General features: G+C 34.0%; 1 protein-coding gene across 6 annotated transcripts; it reads left to right on the forward strand.

Moving 5' to 3' along the window:
- The first annotated feature begins 417 nt into the window (after positions 1–417).
- Positions 418–22,954, forward strand: LOC117334422 (ceramide transfer protein-like). Of its 6 annotated transcripts, none has more exons than XM_033894036.1 (15): positions 418–802; positions 3,568–3,708; positions 6,751–6,858; positions 7,590–7,722; positions 10,565–10,663; positions 11,392–11,403; positions 12,057–12,211; positions 12,348–12,443; positions 12,650–12,742; positions 13,305–13,382; positions 14,110–14,277; positions 14,882–14,945; positions 15,271–15,470; positions 16,637–16,763; positions 18,178–22,954. In XM_033894036.1, the coding sequence occupies exons 1-15, from the start codon at positions 563–565 to the stop codon at positions 18,303–18,305; spliced, it is 1,842 nt and encodes a 613-aa protein (XP_033749927.1). In that variant the 5' UTR covers positions 418–562; the 3' UTR covers positions 18,306–22,954. The 6 variants fall into 6 exon arrangements, with proteins under 6 accessions (XP_033749927.1, XP_033749928.1, XP_033749931.1 ...); XM_033894037.1 differs by having other exon boundaries at positions 6,754–6,858; XM_033894040.1 differs by having other exon boundaries at positions 3,568–3,684; positions 6,754–6,858.
- The last annotated feature ends 1,188 nt before the right edge of the window (positions 22,955–24,142 follow it).

The raw sequence follows: 24,142 nt of genomic DNA on the forward strand, positions 1-24,142 counted from the left end.
GGGGGGGGGGGTTACTGCATGCAGGGTTCTATGCATCGATATCTATGTGTATGTATATCTAAGCCCTGTTACATGTTAATAAGCGCATTGTTTTACTCTCTGAGAAAAACAGAAATTAAAGGTCCTATAGTTGTTTATGGGAATAATAGTCATTAGGTTTGTCTAGAACTCAATCAGCCCACCAGAACTTGAAATAGTACCGATTCACTATGCTGGACGTCGACCCTAAAGATGTTTGCTTACAATTGAAAAACTTCATAACAAAAGCTTTAGGGTCATTATTGTCTGGTTTACAACCTTCTTTCAGCAGAGACCTGTGTTGAAAGTAATTGTATGTATACAGTATTAGCAGACGAGTGCAACGACCTCCCAACATATAAGAGTTGTTTCCCTTCGTTTTTAATTAGGGGGCGTTTGCGGTCTCACTTCCTCCATGACATCATCATGGCGTCCGGACTTAACGAGATGAGAGGAGTTCGATGTGTTTGAGTCATGTTATTAATGGTTGCCAAGATATCAGTCAACCAAATGTGGAATATCTGAATCAAACCCATTAGTTGAGATGACTGAAGAGAAAACAGACGCTTTGAGTCTGACGGATGATGAAGACAATGAAGATTCCGATTATGAACCGGCACTGCCCGAAATTCAGGGTATACTTAGTAAATGGACAAATTATTTACACGGGTGGCAGGACAGATATATTGTATTAAAAGAAGGAACCCTGAGTTATTACAAATCAGCAAATGATACAGCGTTTGGATGCCGTGGGGCAGTTAGTCTTGCCAAAGCAAGCGTGTCAGTAAGTAGTCAACACTGTCAATATTTCGGGTGTGTAATTTTCACGGGTCACTGGGTTTTCGTTTCATTTCGTGCAGACACGTCCAGAACGGAACAATTTTTTCTTCACATTACATTAAGCGAAAGGGTTTTTTGAGGAACATGGACATGTCCATGTAAATTTCAGTTAAAAAACGATCTCGCGCCAGACTCGAGGTATTTTTGAACCACCCCTCCGGCTCCACCCGATCAAATCTCATGGATCATTATTTTTTTTAATTAACTATTTGGTAAAATATGATTGTTTTACTTGTCTACTATTTCTTTATAAACATGAACAATAGATTAATAGTACTACAACACATATCCAAGTGAGTAACTGCACTCATGATGGTGAATGTAAAGAGGAAGTGTATACTTTTTTTGTAAGTTGAATTTTGTTAGCAAAAAATGATTTATTATGAACATTAATTCAATAAGTATACGGTCATAATAGGATTATTATGAAGCAATGATGATTTATATTTAGCTTAATTTTTTTTATTGATTCGTGATATGAAAGGAAAATGTTTCCAATGATACTGCTTGGTTGCCAAATTATTAGTTTAACTAATAACAATCCTGTAACTGTTAACATACAACATGTGATTATATTAGTAGATGCTGGTTACATACAAAAGTATAAGAATTACCAGTGTTTCTGCAAAACCTACCATCCATTTATATGTGTATGTGCTTCATTCCCTGAAGTTTGTTTGGTTATTTACAAAGGACTTAAAGTCGAGATGTAGTAGCTTGCTATCAAGCAAATACTTGATAAAGGGAGGTAATCAATTTGTGAATATACATGTATATATATCCATCCAACCGTCTGTCAACATTTGGTTAAAGTTTTGGAACAAGTTTCTTAGTGGACTACAGTTAAGTCAGATAATGTCTTAATTAGTTGGCATTATATTACATATTATATATGTTCTTGTGGGGTCGACATCTCAATTAACAATGATAGTATGAATTCATTTTGTAAAAATGATTTCTGTTTGAATGGTTTTACAGTGATGGTATATTTGAATTCATTTTGTGAGAATGGTTTTTGTTTGGGCAATTTTTTTGGCTTGAAATTATTATAGGGTTAGATAGGCATATTATGCATGTTTGCAATGCTCTTGTTATATATATAAGGATAAAATATATCAATGTTATCAATGTTTGTGAACTCTCAATAATGTATGTTTGACATGAATTGAAGATTTGATTTCATCATAGTATTATTTTAATTAAAAGTAAAATTCTGAAGGAAAAGTAATATCTTCATTTCACCATTGTCAAATAATCTGTAGTTAAGTTGCTTACATGTACATGATGTATATACATGAATGGTGGTTTTTCTACAAACATTTCATTCATTATGGCTAGCTGCCAATGCAGACTGCAAGTAACGATATGTGATTAGAATTTATTTGAAGTACAGTACAAGTGAAAAAAATGTAAGGAATTTTTGCCAATGGTCTGAAGTCTGGATATCACTGTTAGATACAGTATTTAGTGGGTTATAAACAAACTCTTTAGTAATCTTTGCTGTACCAAGTAAGTTATCAGCTGCTACGTACTGACCTAGGGCTGGACTGTATCATGTGAAGGCCATAGTATAGCCATATGGGAAAATGATACAGCCAGATGCTGTTGACCCTCGACACTAAACTTTGTACAGCATATGATAAATAGCCATGTGCAAAATTTAATGGTGAAATTTTATAATTAACAATAAGGATTTATCTAGGGTCCTAGTTTATAAACAATTTAACTATTATCTGTTCATTTTACAATCTTCAATTGCCGAAGCTACTGCACACATGCCCCTAACATCAGAATAAAACTGATATTTTTTTCATAATTTTTTTCTATATAGCAACTCTCTGTTAATACCACACCCTGACTGAATATATGAAAAATGTTAAAGACTTTAAATAATAAAAAAAAATTAATTCTATTTTCCAACGTGGAGATGAATTTGGCTAGTATACATATTGATTATCAATGAGATGCCTGCACAGAGATATGTATTCAAGGTGTACATGTAGACGTTCTACCTACCAATTCAACGTGTAGACGTTCTGAAGCAAAACAAGGCAGACAAAATTAGCAAGAAAAAGGGACATTTTGGAATTTGAAGTAATAATTAAAAGCGAATGACACTATCATTATCTTCAAGATACATTTGATTGAAAAGATCCAGCAAAAGATTGGCATAAAGGCATGTAAAGGGGATATATATCTACCATAGTAAAACATGTGCAAGCTGACAGAGCTTTGCATGTGTTATATCTGTACGAGATCCATCACCTGTTTATATGTCTATACAGGTTTTCATGTTCTACTTTCTATATTGTCCAACCAGAATGATGCTTGTATATATATATAAGCATCTGATTGCAGTTGCCAATATTGAATACAGGTCAATGTACAAAATATAGAGAGGATTAACATTGAAGATGTTTGCAATATAATTTACATACTATATATATAGTGCATGTATTTGATTTCAGATGTGATTACTATATGGTTGTTAGAATGAATTGGATGAAATATTACATCATTCACAGCAAAGTTCATTAATACACAATCATTATTACTTTATCATAATTACATAGATTATTTTATGTACACCTTACTCTGTATATTAAATCTATATGTATATGTATATATGTCACCATGAAATTATATGATATATATAATGTGTCTGTATATAACTAGATATATGACTAAATCATTAAATATTTGTTATAGCCGCACCAGTTTGATGAGTGCCGGTTTGACGTGACGGTCAATGACTGTGTTTGGTACCTACGAAGCGGGTCGGAAGAGGAGAGACTTCAGTGGATTAATGCCATCGATTTACACAGGGTATTTCATAACATAGAGGTTGAGGTACTTGTATTGAAGGAGTCACAACTACCCAATAATTCACATCTTTATTCCAAGGAAATTAATCCTTTTTCTTGATGTGATTCTCTTTAGAAAAAAAGTATTCTCCTTTGAACCTATGTAATATTGTGAAAATTTGATATCGTGTTGATATTGTTTTCATTGATTAACGTTCACTGTTTATTTCCCGTTTTGTCTGTTCATAGTCTATAACCTCTGAAAACAGGAAACTTAAGACAGTGATGCGTGTAAAAATGATTGAAAGTTCCATTTACAGTATACCTCTATGCCAGACAGAGTGAAATTATAGCCCTGTTTTCAAAAATATTTCACAAGCTGGCTAAATGCATAATTACATCTTAATCAAAACATAATTATTTTTACCAAATTTAATTAGATTTACTGCCTAATGCGTGTAAGATATATTCAATGTTCCATATCTGAATTTATAAAACTATATGCTGATACATGTATTTCTAAATTTATTTAACTCTTTTGAGGAATTTTGAAATAGGATTTAGAAGCAACATTGTCTTTACAGTTTGAATAAATAAGCACTAACATCAGTGTTTGGATTTGATTGGCTAATTAACAATGACTAATTAATAAAAAAAACATAGGTTTTAATCAACCCCATATCGCTAAGTACATTTCTGTAATATTAAATCTGGTGTATAATTAAAGTCATTATGAGTTCAAGTGATGTTTCAACTTCAATTAAACTTAATTTAATAAATAATGTCTGTTCCCTTTATATAAGCCTACTGGTATTTAATTTTAGACTGATTGATGAAAAAACACTAAAAGGATGACTGGTGTTGTGGCCATCTTGGATTTTGTCTGTTGAATTTTGTTAATTGCTACTTCTCATTGACTTGGTACATAATAAATGGGTCACTTGTTGAGTATGATGATTCAGTTAATCTTACGCTTTAACAATTGCCTAAAAGTCCCTTTAATTTGGTGATGAAGCCCGTTATTTGCTGATCTGTTTTGTTACTTAATCTTTCCAGTATTTATTATACCTGTTCATTGTTCTATGATGTAGAACTCAATACTGACAGATTCTACCAAGCATTTCCCACAGGACCTTTTTTTTCCTTTCCTTGTTATCAATACTCAGGATATTTAATCTTTCTACACCTGGCATGAACACTGCACTTCATATCTAATTCAAAGTTCAAAAAATATCTACATGCATATGTAATTCAAAGTTTTAAAAAAAACTTGTTTACAATTATCTGTATTATAGGTATATCTAACTTAGATACATGTACAGCTGTATAGCTTGAAATTTTTGTTGTGTATAAACTCCATTGTTTTTGTGGTTGCTATGGAATCATGAATATAAATACAACATATATCTTAGTGTGTATTATTGTTATATTATTGCAATTGGTACATGGCCATGGGCTAACCATGAAGTTTGTAAAATATAATGTACCCATGAAACAATTCAAAAGCTCCATACTTCACACTATCATTTCAAGTTATACAGTAATTTCATGCTTGTTTCCTGTCTTGGACCCACATGCACTAGACCTACCCCCTAAGGATTTTGATTTATAATTAATAAGTTTTACATTGTTTGATTGTTTTCAATTTTTAGTTTCATGTTTTAATACATATGAGGAACTTACATGAGTGGCTATGTCATATGGAATTTATTAAACAAATTCAATAATTTCAAATGTCCTGAGCTTTTATGCAAGTGGCATGTGTATCAAATCATTGAACAGTTATTATTAAATTCCATATGAAGTATAGCCACAAGTGCAAGATTCTGTTTATCACATATAGCTCATACTCTCAAATTATTTTTTATACGATAAGACAATCTCAGTTTCAACTAAGAGTATACAGTATGTTTTTCTCTACAGAGACAATCATACAACATCATATAGTTAATAATTGTGATAAAAAAAATTGAAATCAGTTATGATGTCACAAAAAATTGCCTTATTGCATGTATGTGTCATAATTAAAAGATATTGATGATATATAGCCATATGATATGGCAGAACAAGCCAGTTATGTGATAATGTATACAAGCTTAAGCATGTACATATTCTGGGTCATTTTGATTTTATATAATTATATTGATATCCATATTAAGTAGAAATAGTATTGATTGTGGTGTTATATTGTGTTGTTCTCAGACAGTCCTTATTATCATACTCTACATCATTACATAATATTTCAAATGCCGTCAAATAGAAACCATATATGGTTGTGACTTCTTCATGCTACCTGATAAAGGCCAATGAAATGTATGTTTTGTATCCTGTCTGTCCCGTTAACCTACTTACCAGTACCTGAATGGTTTGTGGCCTTGTGCCTACATATTAAACTTAATTTTAATGACAATTTTCTTGGAATCTCAAAATCATGACCAAATATCCTATGATTTATAACCCTGATATAGAAATATTTCAAAACCGTGACAGAAGAGACATTAACTGTTTTTTTACTAAAAGGGTTCCTTAATATGACAACTAACATGCATGATAAGGTATTGGAGGATCACTCCCTCTCATATAGGACTAGCTATAGGGCTCTATGGTTATCTTGTTAACAAAACTATGAGTTCTGTATTTTGTTGTGTGGCCTTTTTCAATTAACATTTTGTTTTAACAAAGTCTTATATAATTGAGTTCATTTTGTTGTTATGCATGTCATTAAATTTACATGATCAAGAATTTAAGCACATTTAATTTTCAGTAAATCATTAATTGAAAGTAGAACTAAATATTCTGTGTTCTGAGCAGAACAAAATTTCTTAATTGTAAATGCATTGTGGTGCATCTAGCTCTGTGCCTTGTTTGACACTGATACAAATCAGTTTGGGAATTAACATTTAGTACATGGGATATGCTGGAGTAAGGCAACTCAGTCAGAAACTGTAATGATTTTACCTTACCAGTTAATATAAACATGTTCTTCCGGTCAATTAGCTGGTTATAGAGGAGGAGTTTATAATGTTGTATTCAAAGTTTGATATACTATTTAGAGAAATCAAACAGTTCAATATCATCTCCTTTGCAGCAGGCCGAATCTGGATATGGAAGTGAGAATAACCTCCGTCGTCATGGATCTATGATATCCCTCACCTCGGCAGCCAGTCTCTCCACTGCCTCTACTTCCTCATTCAAGGTGAGTTGATCAAGGTGGTTAATAACTTCAAGAGAGATGATGAAATTAAAAGCTCCACTTTAATAATGAAAACTTCAGAACTGGATGGTAAACATCAATTTTTAGCCAACAGCTGCTTTCAAATCGTCCTTGGTTTAAACAGTATTTTGTAGCCAAAAATATTTACAATATATTGGTCAATATATATACAACAACTGAATAGAGAGATTTGGCAACAAGAGTGCTCTCTTACTTTAAGCCATCTCCCTACAGTAAATGACTTGCAAATGTGTCGTACTAATTAGTCTAATACATAACGAAATACAATAAACATTAAGATCATATAACAGGACCAACTAGCATTAGTGTCTTCCTTATCTTCCTTATAAGCTATAATACTAGTAAGGTAAAACTTGTTAGAAGTGAGACTGGCAGTGAGAACTTACGCTTCATCCTTTATTGTTAGAAGTTGATGAGTCTGCAGGCTTTAATTCAAAGTGAGTCAAAAAAAAAGTTAGTAGGCGCACATCAGGCTATATCTTTGTAAGTTTTATTGAATGATTTTAAAATGATCAGTTGGCCCACCTTGTTTTCAAATCTGTCAGTAGATTCCACACTCTTTTCAGGAGGAATTTAAGATCGTGCTGTTGTCAACACTAAGAATAGAGTTGAAAAATTAGAAAGGAAAAATGTACTCGACAAATATCACTGTTATTATCCATAATTGATGAATTGCTATATAACTATTGTAGCGTGGTCGTGGTCTCAAAGAAAAGCTTGCGGAGATGGAGACGTTCCGTGATATCCTGTGTCGACAAATTGATACACTCCAAAGCTACTTCGACAGCTGTGCCTCGGCTGTCTCCCAAGGAGCCATACAGGAGTGTAAGTTGTTTATATACCATAGTACTGTACAAATGTGACACACGTACCGTGGTACTGTACAAATGTGACACACGTACCGTGGTACTGTACAAATGTGACACACATACCGTGGTACTGTACAAATGTCACACACATACCGTGGTACTGTACAAATGTGACACACGTACCGTGGTACTGTACAAATGTGACACACGTACCATGGTATTGTACAAATGTGACACACATACCATGGTACTGTACAAATGTGACACACATACCGTGGTACTGTACAAATGTGACACATACCATGGTACTGTACAAATGTGACACATACCATGGTACTGTACAAATGTGACACATACCATGGTACTGTACAAATGTCACACACATACCGTGGTACTGTACAAATGTCACACACATACCGTGGTACTGTACAAATGTCACACACACCATGGTACTGTACAAATGTCACACATACCATGGTACTGTACAAATGTGACACATACCATGGTACTGTACAAATGTCACTCACACCATGGTACTGTACAAATGTCACACATACCGTGGTACTGTACAAATGTCACACACACCATGGTACTGTACAAATGTCACACATACCGTGGTACTGTACAAATGTGACACATACCATGGTACTGTACAAATGTGACACACATACCGTGGTACTGTACAAATGTCACACACATACCATGGTACTGTACAAATGTGACACACATACCGTGGTACTGTACAAATGTCACACACATACCGTGGTACTGTACAAATGTCACACACATACCGTGGTACTGTACAAATGTGACACATACCATGGTACTGTACAAATGTGACACACATACCATGGTACTGTACAAATGTGACACATACCATGGTATTGTACAAATGTGACACACATACCATGGTACTGTACAAATGTCACACACATACCGTGGTACTGTACAAATGTGACACATGTACCATGGTACTATACAAATGTGACACACGTACCATGGTACTATACATATGTCACACACGTACCATGGTACTGTACAAATGTGACACACATACCGTGGTACTGTACAAATGTGTCACACATACCGTGGTACTGTACAAATGTCACGCACATACCGTGGTACTGTACAAATGTGACACACATACCATGGTACTGTACAAATGTGACACACATACCGTGGTACTGTACAAATGTCACGCACATACCGTGGTACTGTACAAATGTCACACACATACCATGGTACTGTACAAATGTCACACACATACCATGGTACTGTACAAATGTGACACATACCATGGTACTGTACAAATGTCACACACATACCATGGTACTGTACAAATGTGACACATACCATGGTACTGTACAAACGTCACACACATACCATGGTACTGTACAAATGTGACACACGTACCATGGTACTGTACAAATGTCACACACATACCATGGTACTGTACAAATGTCACACACATACCATGGTACTGTACAAATGTGACACATACCATGGTACTGTACAAATGTCACACACATACCATGGTACTGTACAAATGTGACACATACCATGGTACTGTACAAACGTCACACACATACCATGGTACTGTACAAATGTGACACACGTACCATGGTACTGTACAAATGTCACACACATACCATGGTACTATACAAATGTGACACATGTACCATGGTACTGTACAAATGTCACACACATACCATGGTACTATACAAATGTGACACATACCGTGGTACTGTACAAATGTCACACACATACCATGGTACTGTACAAATGTCACTCACACCATAATGTCCATAATGTGTCTTACAATGTGGCTAGAAACATAGGTGTTTATCATGCATGAATAAAAGAACATTTGTCTTTCTCTATATTCACATATTTTGGTTTAGAATTTAAAATCAAATGCAAACCAGGCAGTTGTGTAGTCTTCAGGAAAATACTGTCCAGTGATGAGTTGATTACTATTGTTGGCTGCATATAAAGTCTTGAAAATTCCTGGAATTTTGCTTAGGACTAGATTTCTTATAAACTGGTGGTTTTATGATTGAATATGACTCCTTGAGTATAATTTGAATGGACCCATTCATGATCAGTGTTCGATATATGTGATCAGCGATCTAGGATAAGTCTTATATAGTAGAGTACCTCATTAAGTATGTAGTACATCATTAAGTATGTATGAATAAAGAAAGATAGCACAGAACATAAACTGATACACTTTAAAACTAAAATCACACACAGGGCTTTTCTCAATGGTTTGGTATGGGGCCCTCTGTCTCATTTTGGGAAGAAAATTGGTGAATTGGGAAAGATTTTTTCAGGTCGAATAAACTGTAAATTATGGGAATTTGTCTTAAATATGAAATACTTTCAATTGGGAATGGAGCCCGTTACCAGCCCCGAAAAGCCCTCAGAAAAAGCCAAGACACATGAAGTGTTTAGGTTAGAAATAGGACTACACATATTCATAACCATGATGTTTTGTTGCAAAAAGAAAAATGAAAAGGTTGTTGCAAAAATTAATGAATGGATTCAATTAGGTTTGACCAGATTACATGCACCCTGTATTGTTTTACTAAGACTGCTTTGAAAGGATATTAATTTTATTACTTTTTATCTGCTCCATATCTATACCAGAAAGACAAAGAGAGGATGATGGAAATTACCACAATTTCATTAAGTAACATGATGACTGATCATGAATATGAATTAAAGTATAGCAGTATACATCTGGGTATTTTCACAGGTAAGGGGAAGTAAATCTATTTTGGTTACAATTGATCATGAAGAAAGAAGTTTTCTTGGTACTTCATCATGTATAATTGTATATTATGTCGATTTTGTAGTGACCGATCCTGATGATATTGGTGACCCAGATGACCTTCATGAAAATGATGCAGACCACTCAAATGTCCACTTCCAAGGTCCAAGTGGAAAAGATTTAGGTACGTAATTTGACAGAATATCTTGAATTTATTAACTGAAAGAAATAGGATTTGCACTCGAGTCTTGTTCTACATGCTAAATTTTAATTACACTTACAAATTGTTAAGCAATAGAAAATTACTGTATAGCGGTTATATTTTGCTATATTCACTTTTTCCAATAAATCCGCAAATTCTGAACGCCAGCGAAAATAATCAACATACCAATGACGTCATTGAGATGTGTCATATCTTTATTTCGTGAATATATAACTCAATAATCTTACATAATTTTAAAACTCAATTTAATCAAATGAGAAATAAAAGTTGGGATGTGAAATATACTTTGATAATGGATAAATGATATCACTGGCCTGCTCAGAGATGCCCTTTCACAACCATCACTGTTTTTGTCATGCGTCAGGAGACATGTCGTAAATACAGTGTTGGTTACTGTCTAGTAAAAAGAAAAGAAAACTGACTAAATCATACATGTTCTAATAATAAGCTAGACAAAATGCAAATTCGACCAATTAATTGATTAATTGAAAGTTTAGATATGAGTTGATGATCTGGTTTAGGATCAGTGATAGCTGTACCAGTCAAATGCATGTTTATTGTTAATGATTTTTTCAATTTCTTTTTTTATATAATAACCTTAAAAGACACTTAATGAGTATATTTTCAAATTTAATATTCTATGACCACAGTCAATGATTTCATCAGGAATAAACTTTTTAACATTACAGGTGGTCCATCTGGTAGGTACTTGTGCCACTAACAAGCACACTAGTACGCTAGTCAGCATTTGACTTTGAACGAACTCTGTCATTAACATTCTACACTTTGACTCGAAAACATTTCCAATAAATTGACATTGCTGTTTAACGAAAAACTTCACCTGTCACAAAATGTCTTTTATATTTAATAGATGTGACTGGCGTTCTCTATACTTATTTAATGTGTCTGGCGTTCTCTATACTTATTTAATGTGACTGGCGTTCTCTATACTTATTTCATGTGTCTGGCGTTCTCTATACTTATTTCATGTGTCTGGCGTTCTCTATACTTATTTCATAATTGGCGTGCAGAGTGTGTGTGTTTTTTGACATAATTTTGTTTTTACGTGACAATAGATCCTCTTTGAAGTCACAGAGGTCTATTGGGTTAATGTTTGAGGTATTAATGTTATCTCTTTGTTTTAATAGGATGTCATCTTAGCTATGTTTGGTAGGATGTAACTATTTTGTGTTGACTTTCATGTTTTGTTTCGTAGAATTTTAAAATTATGCTTCTGGTAGGACATAATTATTCCGAAGAAACATTGATTAATTCAGAAAACATGTTTACAATGTCCTGTCTTATAGAATATACTTTGAAACACTATATATGTAGTTGTTTGTTTTCTCAACAGCGTCCATACTGCAGCAACATGGAGGACATGCTGTGGACTTCAAAGGGGAGTCCTTTACCTTCAAAGCCACCACAGCTGGTATCATAGCAACTCTGTCCCACTGTATGGAGCTGATGGCCCAACGAGAGGAAGCATGGAGGAAACGACTGGAAAAAGTATGGCAGATCATTGTTCATACTTTATAGAATTTATAATGTTCCTCGGCATATGAACATAAAGATTTTGGCCATGTAGATCTTCTGATAAAGCTGGTACATTAAATGTAATAAGCTTTTAATGTCTTTGTAACAGGAGGTTGAGAGGAGGAAAAAACTGGAAGATGTCTACAAAACCACTGTGTCTGATCAAAGTAAACCAAGACTTGTGATTGGTGGACCAGACTTTGAGGTAAGTCCATTATTGAAAGTTAGTGTTTATATTCAGATGGGTACAGGTCGTCTGGCTGTTTGGTTGGAAAATATCCATAATGCTATCGAGAATGTTTGGCATATATAGTGAGCTGAAAATGTAATGTTGGGCATCAGGCTTTCCATCTAAACAACATGAACTGTTGAGAGTATATGAATGTACTAAATACAATACTATGTTTTTAGGAAGGGCCACATTGTGCTATCAAGGAGGATGAGTTCTTTGATGCAGTCGATGCAAGTCTTGACAAACTGGAGGAAAAAGTTGAGGAGGAGAAGGTAGGAATGTATACATTATGGAGTACAGTTTACAAGGGATGTAAAGTCAATACAGGGAAGGATGATGATAAACCTTGCAATTTTTGCAAGCACTATATATTATATCAAAGGAAACGGAAACAGAATTTCCTGTTTTAATACTTATCCACTAAAAGAATAAGAAAAAAGGCAAATTAGCCAACTGAAGAAAGATGTGAATCTACCAATGTTTTTAAGAAACAACTGATAGGTTTTGGACTTAATTTGTTATGGGGCTACCTATAGAGCTTGTTTGCCTTCTCCGGCAAATAATTGAAACAAATTCCAACAATCCTCTCATGCTCTGACCTTAGCTGTTGATAGGACATTAAACAAATTAAACCAAACCAAGACCAAACTGTTCTACTAGTTGAATTTCTTTTCTGAAAAATAATAATAGTTGAGCGATAGTGTCTCCAAAGTTATCCTATAGTTATACTCGATACAGTACATATACATGTATATATTCTTTTAAAGAAATGACACATAATTTAACTAATTAAAACTGAAGCTATTTCTATAGAAACTTGTATTTACTTTACAGCAACGGAAATTAACAGAAGAAGTCACGAAGGAGATTCCAAACATTGCTTTATCACCATCAAACCCTCTTTACCAGGAGGTAGGTAGTATCCTTGTAATATATATATATAGGTCTAGTTTTTAAACATTGTTCTTTTTCATTTTAAGTAAAAAAACAAAAATGCTAGTGGTTGCAAAATGGTATAAGGAAATCAAAAACTCAGTAGAATTCTGAACATCAGAACTGCTTAGAGAGACATATATTGTTTGGGTGTACAGATGTACATAATAGGATAAGTTACTTTGTGAGGGACACAGCAAGAGGATATTTGTGAGTTAATATGCATCATTCTACTGCAGTATTCACAACACATTACCCTCTTACTAGTTATTTTTAACTTCCCGTCGGATTAATAAAGGGGGGGGGGGGGGGGGGTTACAGGTAGATTATTACAGAGGGGATTATTACAGGGAATATGTAACAGGGGCTTGTAACATGGAGATTGTTACAGACAGAGGGGAGGGTGGTGTTAATTTGGGGGGGGGGGGGTATTACAGGGAGACTGTTAACCTGGGGGGGGGGGGGGGGGGTAACAGGAGGATTATAACATGGCAATTGTCACAGGGATGCTGTTACAGGGAGATTATTACAGGGATGCTGTTACAGGGAGATTGTTACAGGGATGCTGTTACAGGGGAATTGTTACAGGAAGATTGTTACAGGGGAATTGTTACAGGAAGATTGTTACAGGGGAATTATTACAGGAAGATAGTTACATGGAGATTACTTCAGAGGGATGGGTAACTTTGATATGATTCTGTTTCAGATTAATAATGAGGTAAGCAAGCACCTGCTGCGCATGGATGAGAAGTGTGAGGATGGGGAGGACACATGGCAGGTTATTGCTGAGGAGGGAGACCTCAAGGTCTACAAACGTGAGATTGAGATTGATGGGGTAGTCGTCGATCCTCTCAAAGCCACACACATAGTTACGGTACGTCTAAAATAATCAACAAAGTTAGTCAAGACTGGGATATGGTATACATCTTAGCTCTCAGTAAGGAAGTGCAGGCTTTGTAACTTCCATTTTATAAGATGAACGTCGCAGAAAAAGCTTTAAAAGTTATGCAATGTTACACGTAATAAGATTCCAAATGAGGTTCAATTTCTTTTCCAAAATAAATTATATGTTTGTATTATAGAGTTGAGATTTATATAGATTAGTCTGTTTTATGATCATATTTTGTGTTTACGATTACCAGGGTATTTTATGATGGTATATTGTTTTTACGATTACTAGGGTATTTTATGATCGTATATTGTGTTTACGATTACCAGGGTATTTTATGATCGTATATTGTGTTTACGATTACCAGGGTATTTTATGATCGTATATTGTGTTTATGACTAACAGGGTGTTTTGATCGTATATTGTGTTTATGACTAACAGGGTACTTTATGATGGTATATTGTGTTTATGACTAATAGGGTATTTTATAATCGTATATTGTGTTTATGACTAACAGGGTATTTTGATAATATATTGTGTTTATGACTAACAGGGTATTTTGATCGTATATTGTGTTTATGATTACCAGGGTATCACAGGACATGAAGTGTGTCACTATTTCTGGGATATTGACGTCCGACTGGAGTGGGATGGTAAGATTGCAGCTCAAGCCTTCCTTTATTTTCACACAGTATTTTAATTATAAATTGCATGAATACATTATAGACAGTAACTTTAGAGCATTGTTTGTCTATGTATTGAGGAAAGTTTTGATTACTAGAAGCTTCTGATAAATCAGCTCAAATGTATTATTATTTCAATTTGACACGGAAAAATCTTCTGGTATTAGTTTCACTATAACCAAAGTATTACATTTCTAGCTATGAATTTACTGTGTCAACCTATAATGAGTCCTTATTGGTGACAAAGATTCTTATGACAAATTGATTTATAAGATTTCGATTTGCTTGTTTCCAGTTACACTGGAGTCGAGTGTGGCGACAGAGGTACACTCTGAAGATACCATTGTTAGTCATAACATCATCAAGCGAGTGTGGCCGACCTCTCAGCGTGATGCTCTCTTCTGGTCACACATCCGTCACGTGCCAAGCTCTCAGGACGAAACTCCTGACCGCTGGCTGGTAGTCAATGTGTCCACTAATCACCCTAAAGTCCCAGTAAGTATTGAAACATCCTAAAGTCTCAATATGTACAGAATTGCATAAAAGTCCTTGTAAGTATTGAATCACCCTAAAGTCCCAGTAAGTATTGAATCGCCCTAAAGTCCCAGTAAGTATTGAATCACCCTAAAGTCCCAGTAAGTATTGAATCACCCTAAAGTCCATTGAATCACCCTAAAGTCCCAGTAAGTATTGAATCGCCTAAAGTCCCAGTAAGTATTGAGACATCCTAAAGTCCCAGTAAGTATTTAATCGCCCTAAAGTCCATTGAATCACCCTAAAGTCCCAGTAAGTATTGAATCACCCTAAAGTCCATTGAATCACCCTAAAGTCCCAGAAAGTCTTGAATGGCCTAAAGTCCCAGTAAGTATTGAATCACCCTAAAGTCCCAGTAAGTATTGAATCGCGCTAAAGTCCTTGTAAGTATTGAATCACCCTAAAGTCCCAGTAAGTATTGAATCGCCCGAAAGTCCCAGTAAGTATTGAATCGCCCTAAAGTCCATTGAATCACCCTAAAGTCCCAGTAAGTATTGAATCGCCTAAAGTCCCAGTAAGTATTGAATCACCCTAAAGTCCCAGTAACTAATGAATTACTCTAAAGTCCCAGTAAGTATTAAATCACCCCAAAGTCCCGATAAATATTGGTCAATTTAATTATATTAACTAATAACAGTTTATGATATACTTTAATAGCAGTTCAATTAGTGACTTTTTATCATGTTAAGGATAATTTTTGATCAATGTTAATTTTCTGTAATGTTCAGGATCATTAAGAATCACAATAGATTTTCCTGTTAAGTGAGGGATAATAGTTTTATAAAAGGTTTGAAATTCTTAACCTTGCTTGAACTAATTTGTTCCCAACTTGGTCAGCATGGGCTTTGGATGCCTGATGTCCAAATTATTATCATCAAGAAATTAAAACAAATGAGTTAGTGATATTAGTATAAGCTAAAAATTTTAGAAATATTTGATGATCAAGATACATGATATATATTAGAATACAATCATTAATTATTTTAATACCTACTCATTAAAGCATTTGACAACTACTTCAATACAAACAAAACAAAAATCAAATGCATAACTGTTGAATTATTACCCAGCATACATAACAATTTTCAGACAATCGTGAATTCATCGAAGTTCTTGTTTATTTTCAGTCCAACAAATTTGTCCGAGTAACCATGAATGTGGCGATGATATGTGAAACAATAATAGAGCCACCAAAGGATGGCAGCGATATTACACGAGACAACATAAAGTGTAAAATTAGCTACACTGCTGATGGTAAGTATATCTATTGATAGTCCGCTTGTTACCCAGTGATTTCACCTGTTGTGTATGTCACTAAATATACCCTGAACAGTTTTCATTGGCTATACCAGTCAGAAATTGATTGTGACGTCATAATATGAACAATGATGTGACGTCATGAATTGTGAATGGCACAACATAATGGCTGTCTACTTTTAATTAAATCCTCCACATTTTGATTTTAAAACCTGTCAAAATATAAGTTTTTTGAGTTATGTGATAAAAGTATCTTATATTTGTTTTCATTTCACATTTTGTGAAACTTGTCTCAAAGATATATCTTTTGCTCGCCAAGGCTTGCAAAAATAGAAACTTCTAAGACGCATTTCATAAAATTTCATATGAAATGAAAACTTATTGATCCTATATGTAATGGCTGTGTATGCAAATGTAAATTGGAGGTGAAATAGTTTCAGGGATATGTAAATATTCTATGATTAATACAAGCTAAGTCTAGAGTGAAATTTTGCATGTGATATCTATTGACAAATTGGAATATTGTTCCTTTATTTATTGTTTGTTCAACAGACCCAAGGGTCTAATTACGAAATTGATACATATATATAAACAAACATAAAATGTGTAACATTCGTAAAATAAGAGAGAAATACATAAGTCTCATTTAAAACATGTTGCCTTAAAAGGCGTGATTTAAAAGAAGGTAACGTACAACATATTGCCTATGTCACCAGCGTCTCTGTTAATGGATATTAACTTTGTCCTGGGCTTATGTTGTGTATTTCGTCACTTCCAGTTGGTAAATTTTGTATGTTAGTACATCATGGGATGGCAGTGTGAAGCATACCTAAAGTAGGCCATACTATATACATAGGTGTTACTCTTGTCCTGTTCAATGTGGATGTTTGACCAAATGTTGAAATTAGGAATTATTTGTAGTACTTTGTCTTTAAGTGTTGGTTCCTTAAAACTCAGTCCCAACTGGGATCAGTGTCGAAAAGATTTAGAGATATTGTTTAGTATAACAGTGTCAAGACCTGTTTACACTGGCAGTTTGTATTGCTACATTGTAGCTCAGTTGGTTAAAGGGCCGGTCACATGGCCTCGGGTGAAGATCTGAGATTCAGAGTTTGACTCTCACTAACCATGTCAGTTTGTGTTTCTTGGTAACCCGAAAAACATGTCGGTCTGAGCTGTTGTAGTTGTGTCCTTGTGCAAGACACTCTACCAAAATTGCTTTGGATGGCATGTGACGGGCCTTCCAAATGTTATTCAGTGAGGTAGTCACCAACTACAACAAAGATACTCTACCTCAAAATGACCCTAGCAGATCACAGGGGATAAAGCAAGCAAACAAACAAAAATTGTTTGAAGTTGTGAGATTTCATTGAAACTGTTGTAAAACCATTTTTCTCTTTCTATTTTGTAGTAAATCCCGGTGGATGGGCCCCGGCCTCCGTGTTACGAGCAGTATACAAACGAGAGTACCCCCGCTTCTTGAAAAGATTCACACAGTTTGTTCTGGATAAAACCAAAGACAAACCTATTCTCTTTTAAACCAGCATCAACAACAACATCATGTTAGAGTCCTAGTAAGGTGATAACTCCCGCCACTGGTAATGTAAACAGACATACCCTCCAAAGTCTTACGGCTGTGTGTTGTTGTGACAGATATGTTGATTGTTAGTCAGGGTACCACACAGAAGATGTTCCTACAGCAAGTCAGGGTACCACACAGAAGATGTTCCTACAGCAAAAATATCAAGGAGAAGCCTTCAAAGGGAGTTTTTATCCTGTGAATGTAAATGAAGTTACTTAAGTGGAAGAGAGGAAAGATTTCCTGATGAAAACTTGTGAGAGATTCCCCCAGGAGAATTACTGCTTCAGAACATGTTGGTCTTAAGCTTGGGAGAGTTGTCTTATCTTTAAAAACAGATGTTTTGTTATTTTTATTATGAATTGTTCAGAAACTGATTTATGATTATACAATATGATGTATATGTTGCTTATCTAGCAACTTGCCTGGATAGAGTTCTAATTGCTGTTTCTAAAACACTTCTAATCTATGATAGATGTCTAGTCATGTTATTTTGCTGGAAAAATATTGTTGCAGATTTTGTTATATTTTTATGGTCAGCAAATAATGTTAACATTCAAAATCACTGTACTTTTTTTGTAGTGATTTTTAATCAAGATCTCTTAACAGCACTAATATTTTTTTTCTCAAGTCAAAATTTTTATGAAAAAAATTAGATAAAAGCAGTATATTTAATGTGTCAATTATAACAATATCAGTTAATTGTTGGACTGTGTCTTGTAGACAAGGGGCACAAATTAAACAAGGCACGCCTTCATGTCATCTGGCACAGCTTAATTTAAGCACATAATATTAATATATCCTCGAATGACTCGTTCAAAAATAAATCCAGAATTCTATTGAATCTGATGTGATTTTTTTTACCAATAAAAACTGTTCAGGGACATAACATTTCTGAGACTTAGTAGATATGGGTATGTATCATTCAATAACAACATGTGTTATATATTGAATATGTGAGGGACATAACAGGAGGTCGGGTGTTCAGAGTGATTTGAAACTATTGTATAGTATGAAAGTTTATAGAATGGAATAATAGTAAATTATAAAACCACAAATTCAAGTGTGTGAATTTGGAGTTTTCTGCAAAAATAAATGCAAAAATTAAATAATTTAGATGAAAATTTATTTAATTTTCTATAATATGATGTTATGTATACATGTATATAGAGTATCCTAGTAAAGGAAGGTCTGAGCTTAATTATTAAATTTCACAAATTCAGATGGCAGATTGAAAACCAGTATACACCATGTCATCTGTGTTGTACACTATCATACAGGACGATTGATGATATTCTGTCATAATAACAACGTTGTAAATAAGTGTCATAAAGGAAAATACACATATATACAAATGTATAATCATTGAATTAAAATGCTTTCTTGCATATTCACATTGTAATCAAAGTCTGTGTCAGGAATGAAACATGTTGGATTAATACATAAATGTGTGTTTATTCAAAAAGACATTCTGGTAGATATATATATCTGAAATATATATTTATTCACTCTCAATTTTCTCAATAAAACGAAATCTTGCTTATAATAGATACACCGTATTTTTTTACCAGAAAATGAAGTGTAATTTTCATACGTGTATAAGGAAATCCCTGTTCCCTTGCCCAGTCAGCAACAAGCTGCACTAGACAAATCACCACTTTTACATTTAGAGTGTAAATGCTTGTATGTATAAGAGGACGTTGAGTGTGAATGTGTATGTATATCTTATATTGTAAAATTCAAAATAAAATAAATTGAACTTTATTTATTTTACTTCATTTGCAAAACCAACTTATATCAATCGCTCTTGTTGGGTCTAATCGAAGCGCGTAAGGGGTCTTACTGTGGGAGGAACCGGAGTACCGAAGAAATTAATCACTATCTTATCATAAGAGAATAAGTTTTGATGATATATATAGTTACTGTTAATATTGTAAAAGAAATGTTGCAATCACAAATTTATCATCAAGTCTGGAAGTAAAGATTTTGAATTAAGTATATTCTGAAATATAATTACTCTATTAAACCTGTGCTGCATAAGATTTAGAGAGGAATTGATTTTAGCAATACCATGTAAGTTTTAAAAGATGTGAGATAGAAATCAAACTTTGATTTATATATGGAGTCGGATATTTCATTTCATTTTTGAACTACTCTATGTGTTACTCATGCAGATTATTTTCATTTATAATGATGACTGTTACAGACATCAGGTGTATATTTTTTTGTTGATCATCCCAAAAATACATACTGTCTCCATATATTCTTCTGTTTGAATCCTAAGGTATTTCTGTTTTGTTTTTAGCTTGTCGGTATGAAGTCCTGGGTAGCTGTTGCTATAGCACCGGTGTTGGTGTTGGCGTTGTCGTCGTCGTCTCTAAGACAGCTAGGTTAAAGTTTTTATAAGATAGCGTTACGTCAAAGTTAATGATACAGCTAAGGTATTTGACATGTGTGTTCCTTGTTAAAAGACCTTTCCATAGGTACTGCAATTGCAGTCCTGCTGACCTTTACCGTGACCTTTGACCTACTTTTAAAAAAACTAATGTTGTCTTCTGACAATTCTTGTTGAGAGTTCCCAATCACATATGTTTCCAACAAAGTATTCATTTATCTATATATATATACTGTATTATGCTCAATGTCATTTTATCAATTGTTTACATTTAAACATGTACTTTTTCAGGGATAATTCTGGGTCATGAACTTATGGGAGAATTATAAGGTTTTGAAGAAAGTGGATAGGATTTTCTTATGTCATTTAGTACATTCTGAAAATTTTAATGAGATTTTCAGCAAAATAATTAATAAAAAATCCCAAATATAGGCCCAATATTATCCTGGAGTTTTTTTGTTCTTCATGCCATTGTATCAGAAAGTCACACGAGAAGTCATGCATTTTCAATATTGAAAAAAAGGGGAGAGGGGGCCGGGGAACACCAAGAAAAAATAATGTAAAAGCATGAATTTCTTTCAAAGGAAAATATAAAAAAAAAAAAAAAAAAAAACTTGAAGACTTTTCTGCAGGGCCTTTCTGCCTTCATAGGTTTGTACCATATAAAGATATACCAGCTATTTATAACTTCTGAATACCTATCCATTTATCTTCCATTTTGCTCTTTGGATATTGTTAAAGCTGCGATATTATTGAGACAGAATTCAATTTTTTCACTTAAAAATAGGTTGTGTTAAAATAAGGTTGTCAGTATGATCGTTTATGGTTTTTGAGCCATGATTTTGTTTATTGATCATTGAATGTACACTGAATCTTACGGAAGAGAACACGATGTGAGACACTACATTTGTCTTTGATCCTCCTAACAAGAATCATTATCTGGATAAGACAGGATATATCGGAATAACAATGGGTCACTCTGTACATATGTGTTATGGTAGAGAATGTACAGATCTACTGTAACATCAGAGGATCACTTAAACCTGCAGCTTTCTGATTCTATGATGTCCATATATTCCAAATTGATACTGTGATATTCTGGGCATTTCACAAACATTTGAAATAATTCAAATGAAAAACACCTTTTCCAGTATTATGAAATCATTTCAAAGTGCAGAGCCATTATTTCTATTAATCATATATGTATTATGATTATTGTGATATTTATTTTGTGTCCTATAAATTAAGAGGAGGTATATTAATACAATGCTTGCTTATGTAATATTTGCAGCTATGCTGTAGGGATTCAGGTGAAGACTGGGCGCCACTTGTCATGAGCCAATTGCTTTATCAAGTGTTTTCATTGGAAAACTAATTTGTAATGAGCATGTATTTACACAATGTGTAGCAAATATGGTCGTGCCTATGTTATTTTTCAATAATGATATATCGTAGAAACCAAATTAACATCTTTTCCTTATTTAATATAATATGTTTGTATTGAAATACTTTATTTGGGCATTTTTAAAGGGATATTTCACACAATTTAAGATTTCATATGACAATTTTTATGAAAATTGCACTAAATATCTACTTGGTAAATTATGTTTTTATGGAAATCGTACACCTCAATTTGCCATATAAACAAACATAGAATATTAAATTTGTAGAATTTCTTTATACCCAGATCTAGTTAGATTGATTTATAAATAATCTTGTGGCCAACTTGTATCATAAAAGGCTTGCAATATAATTGACATGTACATAAAAATCAACAAGGATTACGCCAAGAAATTCCTTACGAAACACTGAAATTGCGATCCCTGCTTGGATAAACTGATTGTAGGAAATAAATTTTGATGCTGACGATAGTACTAAAAAGTCATTTTTACAAGGGCTCTTGTGGAATATCCCTTTAAGGTGTACAGCGACTTAGGCCAATTTTGATCTTTGTAAATACTGGATTACTTCCCTTTAGATAATAATTATATCATATTGTCTGAATTATGCTCTCACATACTAGTATTTTATTTTAACTTTCCAACGGTTTTTGTGGGGAAAATCTCCAAAGTATTTGCAGGAAAGAAACTGATCAAGATTATCTCTTTTAACAATTTAGAAACTGACTAACATCAGTTGAAAAAAATCTGTCACAATATTTTGATGTTAAATAACATCAGCAGTATTTGTCATGTTCTTTGGGGGGGGGGGGGGGGGGGTATATAACAAAATCTAATTTTAGAGGGAAAACAAAAGTTCAATAGGTGTGTCAATACTCCATCACCCCGCCTGACTATGTGCTTTAATTGTTTGTGTCTTGCAGCTTTTGTGTATTTTCAGAAATACTATTTTATACCAAAAGGTAAAAATGCATTTGTGTGGGAGTAATAGTCTATATTTATTTTCTAAATAATGTTTTATATAATGAATTATTTACTATGTAAATATTCTCTTTTGCAGCAGTTCTGTTTTGAAATACTGTATATCACAGTGCTGCAATAAATACATAATGATAATTTGTCTTAATTCTTATTTTATGTACTAAAGAAAACAACAGTGGTATAAGCAAACAACATTTATTATTTTCATCAGGAGCTGACTTCAATAGTCAGCGTCTTGAAACACGTCATGGTGTAAAAGACATATTTTTCACTGATATATTTTACTTTTTCGCTGGCTTGTCCTCAGAGTTCTAGTTTAGCCTATACTACACGGCTCACAACTAGTCTCAGTAGATACAAGCGGCCAGCGACTGGTAGCCATCCTGTCCTTGGTAGCAGCCAAGCTGGCATGACGTCTTCTTCTTTCCAAAGGCTCCATTACAGATAGGAAGACATGTGTTAAGGCGATGCTGGGCTTGTTGTTTACAGTTCAACAGAACTGATTTATCAATACAGTCTTGACCAGTTGACAACTGCACTCCAGCCAAGAGGATGAATATGGTCAAGATTATGATCTGAAAAATATGTAGCAAATACTTAATGCTTGCCTGTAAAGTATTTAAACCTGCCTATAAGTTACTACATATATACTAGTGTCAATATGCTGGCCTCTATGTAATGGTTTCTAGACATATCAGTATTTGACCCTCGACCTCTGACATCAAATTTGCAAAGTACTATATACATAATGTACTGATATTTGTCTTTGGCCTTTGACCTATCTTAAATTATTACACCGAGATAATTGTCTGACCTTTCTGTATTTACATTATAAAACTGGTGTCAGTGGTTGACCCTTGACCTATTATATGTATACAAACAGTAATTATGCTGCTGGTACGGGGGAAACATAATTCACTGATTCACATGACATAAATGAATTTGAGATGCGTGATCCTGACAACACAAATGATTTGGCGAATTGCTCATCGATCAAAGCCTGGTCAAGAAGATAACATCC

This window comes from Pecten maximus, chromosome 9 (assembly GCF_902652985.1).
Source record: "Pecten maximus chromosome 9, xPecMax1.1, whole genome shotgun sequence".
NCBI lineage: Eukaryota > Metazoa > Mollusca > Bivalvia > Pectinida > Pectinidae > Pecten > Pecten maximus.

What these genes read in the sequence shown, in the direction of transcription:
- LOC117334422 (XM_033894036.1), top strand. Translation starts at nt 563, where the DNA reads ATGACTGAAGAGAAAACAGACGCTTTGAGTCTGACGGATGATGAAGAC. An exon ending in CAAACCCTCTTTACCAGGAG is followed by an intron (nt 13,383 to 14,109) that starts GTAGGTAGTATC and finishes ATTCTGTTTCAG; the next exon opens with ATTAATAATGAGGTAAGCAA. An exon ending in AATTAGCTACACTGCTGATG is followed by an intron (nt 16,764 to 18,177) that starts GTAAGTATATCT and finishes TCTATTTTGTAG; the next exon opens with TAAATCCCGGTGGATGGGCC.